General features: G+C 33.0%; 1 protein-coding gene across 1 annotated transcript in view; it reads left to right on the top strand.

The window, feature by feature from the left end:
* The window catches only part of LOC113499824 (neuropeptides capa receptor-like), a 50,256-nt gene extending 36,009 nt beyond the window's left edge, over positions 1-14,247 (top strand). Inside the window, exon 6 of the mRNA XM_026880368.1 lies at positions 14,060-14,247. Within this exon, the coding sequence (XP_026736169.1) occupies positions 14,060-14,247 (188 nt within the window). The remainder of the gene's footprint in view (positions 1-14,059) is intronic.

Genomic DNA, 14,247 nt, shown 5'->3' with positions numbered 1-14,247 from the left:
TGATTTAAAAATACAGTTAATTTAAAAAAGGCTAACTGACTAAACACGGTTCGATCGTAGAGAAAAAAAAAGTGAATCAAAGCCAGACTAATAAGTAACAATTTATTTGTAGTATGATTTTTTTGGCTTATTTTGAGTTCCAAGCTTATCTTGCCTCTTAATAGCAGTAACAATATTAAGTGTCAAGTGTGGCAGCAAAAGTCGCTTCGATCCAACTTAACTGACCAATCCGACTTGACCACTAGGTTTGACGAATCCTTCTTGCCTTTCTTTTCTTCTGTCAGAATTATTGCAAGCTGTAAAAAGCCGTTAAATAAGTAACAAATATTTCGTTGTAACTCTACAAAAAAAAAATACCTAAAGATCCTCGGCTTCAAGTATGCGCATTTTGCACTTACCATGACATTAATGTATCTTATACGGTATACTTAGTCACTTTGCCAACACTTCCTGGAAGATTCAATTATTAAGATTAATATGCCTTAATTACACTTCCAAGAATAAACAGACTTAATGAAGTTACATTGATGTGCTCACGAGCGTATTATTTACTTTAAAACCACTTTACGTGGCAACTTCCCTGAAGGCTGTTAGCTTATATACTAAAGGATATTAATTCTTATTAGCTATAATTTTGTCATACTTAACCTCTCGTTTTCGTTTGCTGTTTTTCTTCCTTGCAACGTGACATATGATGAAGTTATCATCTTGTAACATCGGCTTCTTAAGAAGTCTTTCTTTTACTGGATCGTTTTATTACATACGTTTTTAGGGGTCCACGCGCAAAGGGTTGAAACGGAACAATAGTACTGTCTGATTGTTATCATCAGGCTGTATCACATGGAGTGTGAGAGCTAGAAAGTGAAAATTACCGGAGATTGTATTCTTCTGTTATCCATTTATAACAAATAATAAAAATTGGTTTAATAAGCAACGAATGGTATTTTGCAAAATTGTTTCTCATTCGCCATTTTATAAGGAGCCTTCAGTGTCGCGAGACTGACTCGCACTTGACCAGTTTTGTTAACATAAAGTAACTCCAACTCCATAAATTACACAGCAGTCTGTTTACTTGTACATACGAAAAACTTATTTAATATACCGGACAATATGTGTGAACCAGCTGGATTCAACGTAAGGTTTTAGATAGGTACCTTAATCATATTTATATTAAATTGACGTCAGAATTTTAGTTACCATTCTCTTTTGAAACCTGTATCCTCTTTTGTCTCCTATAGAAAACATTTTAATTATAAACTCAGATGATGATGAGGAATTATAAACTCAGTCTGTCTAGATATACTATGCTTTTTTTTGTTTACTCAAAAATATTAAAAAAAACATTTATTTAGTTGGTTTATAAAGATCGAATATCAATCAACCAATCAACGAAGGTATTATATCGCCAAGAATTAATATCATATTAGTCTGCAAAGTTCTGAAAAGGTTAAGCCTTCATCTCTATCCTATTAAAACCTTACGTAAATTTTGATCTCATTTCTAATGGAATAATGTAACAAATTGCCAGGTGGGCTGATTAGTTTCCAGTCATCAAACTCTAATAACACTGTAAGGACGTTTTCACATTAGGTCACAATATAACACAAATCGCCGGTACCCGATGTTAGTCTTCAAGTGACCGTCATAAACTCTAAATAGATTTTTGTTCAAAGATGTCGTCTGTCAACCGTCTAACTAAGGGGTATCGTGTATTCGTGTTGCCCAGGTAACTGGGTTGAGGAGGTCAGATAGGCAGTCGCTCCTTGTAAAACAATGGTACTTAGCTGAATCCAGTTAGACTGGAAGCCAACACCGACATAGTTGGAAAAACGCTAGGCCGATTACATTAGTCGTTGAAAAAACTAAAGCCCTCCTTGTGTCCGACGGTCCTAAGGCAATTTAAGTTTGTAATAAACTTTGACATTATTTTTGACTATAATTTAACTTCATTACAAAACTAGTTAGTCTATGTTCTACGATTGTGAAATTAGTCTATTTGTTAATTTCAAAGTGAGGTCGAGGTTATTTCTGATAGAAACTTTTTTTTCTTTTCTACAGTTTTTATGACTGCAACTTTTAGGTAGCTTCGGTAAGTAGGTTTAAAAACGTGTTCTCATAAAATCACTTTTCTCTTAGACTTGTAATTTAGGACTAATTGATTTGATATTGATGATTAAATATCCAAAAGTCTTATTTTCCGAAAGTCGTTTTACTAATAGTTTTACGATTAAACTAAAAAACAAAGTGCTGAGTGAAATGTTCGTTTATTAATAATAGTTATACTAGTGCTTTGCAAACGCAGTTTATTTGCCAAACCACAACTCTGCATATATATTATATGTTATTACAGGAAATCCTAACCGCAGTATTCATGAATTTCAGTTATCTAACTGGAGCAATTGCGGTCGGGAAATGAGCTTTAAATGTATGACTACAAATGAGATGTCAAAACGTGAATTTAACTGATCTAATTTCCGTCTTATTTCCGTGGGTTTACCGAATTATCGATATGTATTAATATGAATATTTTTGCCACAAAGAACACAAGAAGAATTGGCTTTGTCAGTCACTGGAGAGCCACCAGCCAAGCTCTCAAAATTAAGCGCAGATCCTAGTCGCTGTGCCCGAAATCGGCCAGGATTTCATTTTTCACAATTTTTTTTAACTTCAATAATATTATGAAATTATTTGTCTTCTAGTTTGTAGTTTTGATAAGCATTTTTATAATGCAATTTGTTCCATTTTTAAGCAATGGAGAAAAATATACTTGTATTTTTTTATTTTATGTCTAGGAACATACGGCTTCACAGCTTTCACTTTACGTTAAAAGGGTTCTTACCAAGCTAAGATCTCGGGTTGCGGGTACTTCCGTCTGTTTTATATCCTTTGCTCTTTACATTACATTACTGCTCTAATAAATACTTCGAAATGTTTATTGTAAACATTACACAGCATTAGGCCTCATTCAAACCAAATATACTATAGTATCGCATACAACATTACGGAAACTACCTATAGTATTTGTATCTCCATACATATTCACATTTTCGTTCAAACCTAAGCGATAAAACGCTACGCTATTTTCGTAGCCGACTAAGCGTAGCGAAATGACTACATCGCTACGCGTGTCGTAATGACTACATAGCTTTAAGCGTAGTCTAATAGCAAGTCAAGAATGAAACTAATTAATGCAAACAAGTTTCTTTTTAACTCTTAAGGGGTACTTAATTTTTATTAATTTGTGAAATCTTCGTGATATGTGTTAATGTATAATAAAATAATTGCAGTCGAAAACAAGTCGCACTTATGCGTTTGTACTGATTTTTATAATTCTATACTGTATTTGTCAATGGCAAGTGAAATTTTGAGACACGTTTTTTTTTTAACAACTCCCGCACTATGGAATTTAATCCTTGTGTCGCGGGGGGTTTCACAAACATACAATTCACATGCACAAAGACACCCAGACTCAGAAAACACATTTGTGGGGTCACAAAAATGCTTGGCCTACGCGAGGATCGACCCCGCCACACGTTGCGCTCAGTGGGTTTGGCGTGATGACCTCAACCACTCGGCTATCCGTGCAGTCGATTTGTAATTTAAGAACGTCGCCTACACCGAAATTAACCTTAATTATCCCAAGAACAATTAAAAGTATTCCTAACTTCCCAGCTTAAATGAAAAATCCAATTTTGGCCCTGACATTTTCATTCCTGCCCTAGTTCCAAACTTTTAATGATCCAATCTGTAATGGATCGACGACTATTGAAAAGTCATTCAAAGGGGTTTGGTACGACTTGTGAAGTTGTGACGTCAATTACGGATTTCATATCAGTAGGATTACAATTGGCGTTATTCGAGAAAAGAGCTCACTACTACCACAAAAGCCATCTATTTTAGGAACCAATTTATAAAGGTATCTGGTATAATATTAAATCCTTATTTCGCCCACATTTCGAAGACCACGACATTGATTTCTGTCAAATAGCTTTTTGCTATTTATATATTTGGGGAACAGTATTTGATCTATAAAGTAATAAGCCATCATTGTTTATTTATAGCTCGTATCGATCTATAAAATATAGTGAAGAAAAGTTTTTCTTACAATTTATCGAGCAATGACCCAACGCATGACCAACAGTTCAAAAGGTAGAGTCATAGTAGACAAAAGGCTCAGAAAAATATCGATGTGAGTATTTAATAATTGTGTATATGGGTAGACGATATTGTGTGATATGCAAGGCCTATAAAAGCTAGAAATTGCAATAGATGGATAAATTTGGAAGAAGAAGGGTGAAGCCTCTGCCGTGCAGTAGCTTCCAGCGCCAAGTGACTTACTCATACTCACTTCCATACGTAGTTTCTATATATTTTTAAAGAAAATTGCATTAATACTTCTCTCGTAGCTAGTGCAGAACCCTTAGACGTTAACAATTCTTGGGTAGACAGGCATTCTACAAAACCAATGTGTGAGATGAGAGACTACTTGATTGACTGTCTTCCGAGAAAATCTTAGATTTTGGACAAGTTTGCCTAGGTAAATTTATTTCTACAGTTATTTACGAACTAGAAATATTATTACTACACGTTGACACTAAGCATAATGTATTATACGCAGGTGTAAGAACAAAATTGTGTTGTAATAAAATGGAGAGAGTCACACAAAAGGATTGGTCTTCATAAATTGTTACATAAAACCTAATTTACCTATTACCAAAAGCTAAACGAGTAGAGGTTTTAATGGCATACCAAATACGTAAAAGCGACGACTTTTAATTCACATTTAACTCCCTAAAATTAATGGCGGTCTCAAACCGAAGTACCACTTAAAGTACTATAGGGAAAAGGCGAATGCTACTTATTGAAGGCACTAATAATTCATCAAGGACAAAATAAGTCTTTGAGGTACGGATTCAAATAAACGCGGTTAGTAATTTGATTTCCAAGTGCCTTAATTAATTTTCTTTCTTAACCGTCATTAAAAGGAAGGTTTTAATTCAGTTACTGTATTTTTATAGATACTTTAATAATGAAGTGCAAGAGTATCGGAAAGTCTAAAAAAGTCAAAGTTTAACAAAATATTCTTTACATTTCCACTGAAAACTATTAAGTCTATTAATATACCCAAAAATGTGTATAAAATATAAAGTGTAAACGTGGACAAAAGATACTAGACACAGACAAAATATGAGAAAGTTAAAATTTCATTTTGTTTTCATCATTTTAAAATGTGAAATTCATAACTGAAGCTGTAACTTAAATTCTTTAGCAAAATTCTTACTGAAAACGACGTTTATTTTCTGTACGACGTTATAAAAATACTTTCTGATCAACAATATATAAGTTAACTTTCCTTTAAGCATTTTAGTTATAATAGAATTTAATCTGCAGTTGAGCTTTGAACGAAAATAGATTAATAAAAAGCTATTTTAGACATTGAAATGAAACTACTTTTAGGGATTTTATTTATGGTACATGATACCTGCAAAGGTGTCGAAACGTCGGGAACTAAAATCAAGCATTAAACCGCGATAAAATCCGTAAAAGTAGTTTCATTTCAATGTCTAACATTCGCGTAAACCTAAGAAACCACTAAGCTATTTCTGGTTAACAAGTTAGAGCGAATTTTTAATACCTTATATCTATTTTCGTATGATAATTAGATACTTGAGTTATTTGTTCGTCAAATGCTCATTGCGTACAATATTAATATCTGTCAAGGCGTTCAGGGAGGCGTATAATATGACTATTATAATTTTTGATTGAGGTTATCTTCAATTATTACAAAATAATTCTATTTCTAGACCAAATTCAATAAAGGTGGAGGATTTAAATTAGAAATGTATTGTATTGTCTATTTGGCGTGAGTTACTTGTAAATTTAAACTGGGAATCATTTTACTTACATTTCATTCTCGAAAGACTAGCTGTATCCTACGGTTCCACCCGAGTAGTACCCGATTTCGTGGTAATTTTACAGTTTTTTTGTGATTTTTTGTCTATGCTGTAATTTTTACATACTTTCTCATAGTTTAAACCTACCCTGGACTGCTACGAATATTTCAAGACTTAAATTAACCAAATCGTAATTCTGAAAAGTTTTGACTTATCCCTGATAATTAATAGGTGATTAACTGACATGATAATAGAGAAAGTAAACGTAAAAGTATTTTTTACGAATTTTAACACAACCTTAGAGCAAATCAGACTAATGGTATCTGCGTCAAGGCCAATCGAATAAAGTAAACTGGATTAGGTATATTTGTTAAGGTTTTCACATCAGAAAACATCTCACGCAGAGAGAGTAAACAGCATGCCTAAGTGTTCGAACCTTCTTTCCTATCGATAATTGATTGCCTATTTCTGGTCACTTCCTAATGTAAGGGCTCTATTTGTCGATGTTAATGGCACAATAAACCTCACACATACAGATTAATGTTATAAATGACTCAATTACGTTAGCGGAAGCACTTTTTCTAACCCTTTTTATACCGTGTGGTTTTCGCTTCTCTTATATAGGTCAGATGATGTCAACGTAAATGATGACTGCCATTTATTCACAATGTTAGTCCCGTCTATTATGATATTACGGAGTTTAATAGCTCATAATATGTCTAAACTAACTCCCTAACGATACCTTATCATAATAAACAATTCAAAAAATTACAAGGATTATTAAGTACTGGTAATAATTCCGTTTTAAATACTAATTTTACCGTCATATCGATACAAAAATATATAAAGACAAATACCATCCAATCGTATGAATAAAATACGCCGAACTCAAAGCGAATATATCAGTATATCAGTGCAAATAAGCCCAGACAAAAATCAGTACTTTAGCATTTTACCGTAGCAAAGTAAGCAAAGAAAAGAGCTACGGAAGAGATAAAAGGACTTTACGCATGATCCCCACTTATTCTTTGTCAACGCATCTGCGTCAAATCTACAGGGATATAAAGCCAAATTACCGAAACATAAGTCAAAGCTCGTCGCACGTCTGTGTCTTATAATAAAAAGCTACAAACAAAACGTATTGTACTTTTTGTAGTAAGGACGAAGTGGAGGGAAAACACTCTAGCTTCTATGTACAACCGATTCCAGAGTTTTAGACTTCCACAGGCCTTTAACATGGTTAGAAGCACTCAAAACTTTATGTTGGTAATCCTTAGATGTAGTCTAGTGACAGAAGGATAAACAGCGGAGCCTCAAGTTCTGAATTTACTTTATTATGAGACGAAAAACAACGGCGAGAAATAAGTATTAGTAATATTACCGATTTCTGGAGGGACACAAACGAGTTTTAACATTAGCCTCAGTTTTGTCATAGCGTAGGGGAACCTCCATCACTTATCTATGTTTCATAGTAACAAGCTCCGCCTAAGTTACATTGCCATTCGAAAACATTTGCCGAACGTTCCTGCACACAAATTTTCTTATCACCCCTATATTACTTTGCCAGTGTGAAAATGTGTTGTTTTCATTTTGTATTCAATGTTATATGGAATATAAACATTGTAATATCTTACCGTGTAACGCTCGCGGTAATCTCTACGACTATCAAACTCTTACGCATGGTAAAATCTCGTAGTGTAAAATTTGTATTGTCGTGTAAAATTTGTGTAAATATGTGGTGTTTAAGCAGATTACACATGAAATTCAACAATTACTTTCATCAGTCAAGTACTATTAAAAAAAATAGGTATAATAAAGAAAAGCCATAGAAATAGGTTATGTACAAATTCCGAATAATATAACTTTGTTTTCTTTGTCCGGTTTCTTAGAACGTCGTCATAGATGGACGTACATAGCGCCGTAGTAATAATTTCATTTCCATTTCAAATATTTAGGAACGTAACTCTTAAAATAGAATAAACTACAAAATAAGCGGGCTTCACCAAAACACGTTTTATAGTTATTTCTTCTTCTCATCTAGATTATAACATGTACGTACTTGAATTATACTGTTACAATTTTAACCAACCTCGTTAGGGTCCAATAAAATACCTTAATAATGTATCGGCTTATTGTTGTAAATAAAAATGGAAAGGATCCATTATATTATGTTTTAACCTCAAACGAAAAAATGAAAAACCTTTGGAAAGTCAAGTAAATAATAAAGAATTGACTCTTGTTTGTTTACAGAATTTCTAAATGTTGTTGACTTTAATATTGTAAATGTCAGCTTCAAGGGTTCATATCTTCTATATTGATAAGAGAAAATGTGTTTGGCGTCGATCTATAGATTGAGATGAGATTTTCTTTTACTTTTTTCAATATTCATTTTAGTACTATATAATAAGCAATGAGTAAATAATGTAGAGTAATGAACTTTCGTTCTGTTAAACCGCACGGGCTGGATAAATAAAAGGGTAGGCTTTGCCCTGCAACGGGAGATTTTAAGTAAGCAAAAAAAAATCAGCACTATCTGTGTTGATTGGTAATTACATACACGTTTAATAGTTTGTAATTACCATGGAAAAATAAGTCATTGCTTATACGTTTATAGCGGTTATTTATAACAGTATAAAACCTCGGTCTAAAAGGGTTAACACAGCAATCTGAATTAGAGTGTTAACAATTTATCAAAACGTCCTATTTTAGAGTTTTTAGGACTCTCCAAATAAAGTTTCTTTGGTAAGAGTGGTGGGCTGTGTTTGAAGTTTAATTTGCTCGAGAAATTTATAATTTGACTTGTATTGTGAAGTTGTCTTCTTGTTTTAGTTTTCTTTCTTTGTAGATGTTGTTAATTAACTTATAGTAAACGCTTGTTGAAGATCAAAAGTGTATTTAGTCAGTTGATGTTCTCTATAAGGATATACGGACTGAGACCGTTGATAAAGTTTTAAAAATGAATTTAACTTATATTGCTTATTAAGTACCTGAAGAAAAAGCAAAACTTACTAATATTATAAACGCGAAAGTATGTACGGATGTATGTTTGTTCCTCTTTCATACAAAAACCACTCAACGGATTTAGACGAAACTTGGTACTCAGATAGTTTATCCCGATTTTATGTTCCCGGGGGATCATTTTCGAATTGTGGCGGGCGGGCCGCGGGCAACAGCCAATACGTAATATTAACAATACTGATAATAACTTTCTTGAGGCTTATTTTATTACTCGCGCTTATTTCTTAAGATGAACCCTGATCTTTGATGATTATCCTCTGAGCTATAATGGATGTATTGAGAGAATAAATCGCTGGAAATAATAGGCGTTATAACCTAAAATAATAGTCATTTTGGTCATAAATCACTTCAATAATAAAGATGAATTGACAGTTTATTTGGCTTCGTAACCTATAATTATAATACTAAGCTGAATTGGGACCTGATTCGGTCTATAAATCTTCAGGTCTTGACACCATCTAAGCTTCTGTATGTCACAGAGTATCTTATTACCTTTAAAAGAAAAATATAGACTTGTAGTGAGTGTGAACGAGACAGCGCTTTAAATGCGTAGATAGGCGTCTCTTTTTCACCACTGTCTTGTATTGAACAGCTTATTGGTAAGACCGCTGAACTATCCGAGTAAAAGGTCTGAAGTTTAATATCCAGATATGCATCTTCTTTTATAAAAAGTTTAACAGGCAATGGGCTTGCATCGAGTTTTAGAATTGTGTATGCATTTTAGATATAAACATCACAGCTCCCCTATCTCGGTATGGACATAAAAATGTGGGTTCTATGCTTGATCTTCCTCTGGTTGTGTCGGATATCCGATCCATCGCGCTACGCATGTAAGGGAACACTGGTGTTTACGCACAGGCTTGTGTATTATACTAGTACATACATATGTCCTCTGCTATTGACCGGAGTCTAATGCCACTAGATGCCGTGGCCAAAATCGACCAAGAACGAGGTAGGCCCCAGCTATTACTTAGTCTCTTTCAAATACCTGCATTTACTAATATACGTAACGTATAAAGTTTCAAAGACACGGCACAGCTGTTCCCATGACATTAGCGAGCGAACTTTTAAAAACTCGAGCTTATTCAAATAGAATACCTCTCGCGGGAGTTCCAATGTGAATACTTTGAAAAGTATTCATTGAATACGTATCTTTCAAAATGTTATCATGATGTGGAACTTTTATAAAACAATGTAATTTATATTTGCTGTTAAATCTTTCAATATTATTTCCTATACAACGTTGTGCATTCGTCTAATTGATAAAATCAGACCATCAGCTACTTTGTCCAAATGACATTTCTATGAATGTTAACGTAAATAGAAAATGCTCAAATGTGTAGAGATGCTATTCCTTTTTAGTATGACTTGTTACTTTTATCTTCGTGTAAGCCTCAAGACTTAAGCATACGTAAATCTTCAGTGCGGGATTCGTTATAAAAACTGTTAATAGATAGATTAGCTAATTTGTCTCTATAATACTCCTCTTTGAAATTCTTATATCGAAGTATATTTATGTAATATATTTTACGAATAAGTATTCTTCTCCTTAGTAGTAATTTACACATTGCATACTAGGATTCGGATAATAAAGTGTATTTTTTATGATAATATTATGAAAAAAGGGTTGTTGACAGGTAGATAACGCCTCGGGCACTGTATAAATATCAGATGACTTGATTTAGTTTTTCTTGATTTCATTTTCCGAAATGCCACTTGGCTACAATAAACAACAGTAATCCCATTTTAGTTTGTGGGACATATTTTCAGTTCCAAATTTGTGTCACTACACGACCACAATCCTAATTTTTTTGTCGAATGATACAAAATTGAGTTTAGTAGGCAGCTTTATAAAATATATTTCCTCATTAATAACGAAATTTGTAATCAGGGTGTTGCTCAGAATCTCATTATATCGGTCAGTGTTTAACAACCGTGCAAAATTAATTCTTTATCACCGATAAATCTTTTATTTTTTCGTTTATTCCGGAGGTTACTGCCCCCACACCTTTTAGGACATCGTTACACTGTTAATTGTTTTCTCGGAAAGATTTTAAAGAGAGTTATTGCCTATTACCTTGCCCATTTCAGCCAACAAGTGAAAAGAATTATTTTAATGGTTGTACGATCCAAAGTTACTGCAATGTGGGGAGTTATTGGTGTCAAAATGATAAAGACGTGTTGCTATGTCTAAGGTGTATATTATACTAAACTGATTAACTTAAGCTTAATACTAAGTAAATGTATAGGTATGTCGGGAGTAAGGTCGGCTTACACACTACACCTCCCCCGATAATAAAATTAAAAAAAAATACAATCGTGTTTTTTTATACATAAAAAAATCGAATATTGTTGTAAAAATAAACAGACAACTAATTTTTATGATAGGTATACTTACTTATTACAGCTGATTGTTACTTAATTTTAAAGAAATGTACTGTTAACAATATTATTACTATATATACTGAATTACATTTGTCAAATTACAAGTATTATAATTGTTACAAAAAATATTAAATAAATAATAAAACTTCACAAACTTCAGATTACTTAAAAGCAAAACATTGTTTCAATTTCTGTTATTATATTATTTATTTTAAACTTTTCATATTTTATAACAAAAATAAAATCTTTGTACCTATATTATCAAAATTTATTTTCCATATTTCATTTTATTTTCTACAAATACATGTTTTTAATGTCTTATCCATAATTTTCTTTTCACATTTTTTTTTTATTCTCTTCTTAAACAAAATATTATATTATCTACTTTCAGTACTCTTCCATATCTTTGTTATCAATATCTTTATATTCTCTACATTATGGTACACATATATTTTTATTTGGACCTTTGGTCTCCTCATTATTCATTATATTATTTATTTTATAGAAGTACATTACTCATTTTTATAGTCGACTTTATTTTTCATTTATTTAAGGATCAGTGTTTAAAACCTTTTAGTTTCCAACAATTTTCACGGAGGGTAGCTCGTCCGACACCATGATCAAATGGAAGGATCTGTCCTTATACCTCTTAATTTGTGTACCACATTTTCATAAACATTAACATTCTAAACACAACATAAATATAACATACAAAATGAATAGCTTGGTTTACAAGCCGGGCGCTCTCGGGTGATCAGTCCGATGACGTCAGCGCAGAGTCTTGCCTACCAAACGATTCCCAACTACTTAAAACCATATCATACCAAACAATTTTATAAAACTGGTCCTTAAAATAATCCTATACCATTTTTCAAAAACCTTTTCATAATCCTCTTTTATATTTTGTTAAAAAAAAAATTACTCCTTGCACTCTAAAGATGATAAGAGATTTTACATATTTCCCTATAAGGCAATCAAACTAAATATTAACATCAAACTTTTTCTAGACAATTTAAAAGATAATCATAGGTAAACAAAGGTTTTAAAACTTGATACATGTTTATATTAACAGCACAATATCCGTTAGTTACACAGAAAGACACATGATGCCCAATGTAAAATAGCATTGATGCCCTATGTGAGTTGCATGACATAATCAGCAAAATTGCAGCGCGTGCATTATATGACATGGCGCACCTGAGAATGTTCTGGTAACCATATATAATTATTAATTACAAAATTTAAGTTAGCTTTGATTAAAATATTATTGTTACCTGAGGCAATATAACATACTAATATAACCATGGTCTGAAAAAAAAATAACGGTAGCATATCCCAAAATACTTATATACGACTCAATTACATTGTCAACAGGCGTTCCTATCCAATATATTTTATTAATAACTATAAAAAAAGGATTATACATTTTAATCTTTAAAATTAAAACCCTTAAACGTACCTAAGTATAGAAGAAATTACCAAAAAATTCCGCGGCATTATAATAAGCTTCAAACCTTCAAAACAATCACATAATCACTGACACCATTATATCACTCACACTCACACCGACTTTACAAGCCTGGTCTTGTGGAAGATCACTTGACGTATCTTCTGCCTGATGACGAAGGTCTTTCGGACCTTCTTCATAATATTCCTTCTGGTACCGTCAGCGTCGACTTCAATACACAAACTCCCAGCTAGGTTGTGTCGAATGCGGATGGACTTAGAGTAGATCCACCCCGAGTACTACTTCACAGTTTCACATTTTTTAGATATACATATCATTTAGCTAATAGTTATTTTTTCACGAATCACAAAATCTTCTTATCATGTTCCCAATTGCGCAGCACTGCCACAAGGCAGCACTGGCAGGGTCGCCATGCAATGTGGGGAGTTATTGGTGTCAAAATGATAAAGACGTGTTGCTATGTCTAAGGTGTATATTATACTAAACTGATTAACTTAAGCTTAATACTCAGTAAATGTATAGGTATGTCGGGAGTAAGGTCGGCTTACACACTACATTACAACATTAAGTTTATTCGTTTATTACGACCTTTACGTTTGTTCGAAGCTTTTAGAAAATAGAGTGAGACATGTTGCGAGCAGAAATAACATAGTAAAACTATTATTTATTTGATATTTTTACAGTATTATTCCTTAAGTATGTTTTGAAACTGTTTACTTTGTGTCGAAAAGCTTTTTGATATAGTTTATGTTATAAAAAATGGACTTATGGTTTTAAAACCAAGACGCTCGTTATTCATAACACATCTACAGATGTATTTTTTTACCAGTTTATGAAATTATCATGATTTTATTTCTGTGACTCAATTTTGCTGTAAATTCATGAATGAATCTTGATACAATAGATACCTAGATATCACACTCATTAATGTATCTAACATATCATTTTTATATACACAAGTATTTCATGAAAGGAAACTAAGGCTTCTGTTAGTCCGTCAGTCTTAATCCATCCAGATTTTCCTATTCTTCGGATTACGGCATTTTCTACAATACTCGGCAGATTATATACAGTAACAATAAACATATAACAATAAATAAAGTATACAGTAAAGCAGCATTTGCTATCGTCAAAAGTAAGGGTGATCAATATTCACCTGAACTGTTTTCTGCGGCCAGTTTTACGAAACCACATCAGTCAAATCTATCTCGCACTCACCCAGTTTCCATTTTACTAAAACCTTATCACCCACCGAGCATTATCTTAACCCTAAAACTTAATTTCTTATCCACAGCTGCAGTAGTAATCGCGTTCTTCGTGTGCTGGGTGCCATTCCACGTCCAACGCCTGTTCTTCATCTACGGGTACGATTTGCCGCAGTTCCATGTCATCAATGAACACCTATTTAACATCGCTGGTGCTCTGTACTACGTGTCAGCGACTGTCAATCCTATACTCTACAATGTTATGAGTGGCAGGTGA

Source organism: Trichoplusia ni, chromosome 13 (assembly GCF_003590095.1).
Source record: "Trichoplusia ni isolate ovarian cell line Hi5 chromosome 13, tn1, whole genome shotgun sequence".
Taxonomy (NCBI): domain Eukaryota; kingdom Metazoa; phylum Arthropoda; class Insecta; order Lepidoptera; family Noctuidae; genus Trichoplusia; species Trichoplusia ni.
The sequence above is the reverse complement of the archived record's forward strand: the minus strand, read 5'-3'. Positions and strand labels throughout refer to the sequence as shown.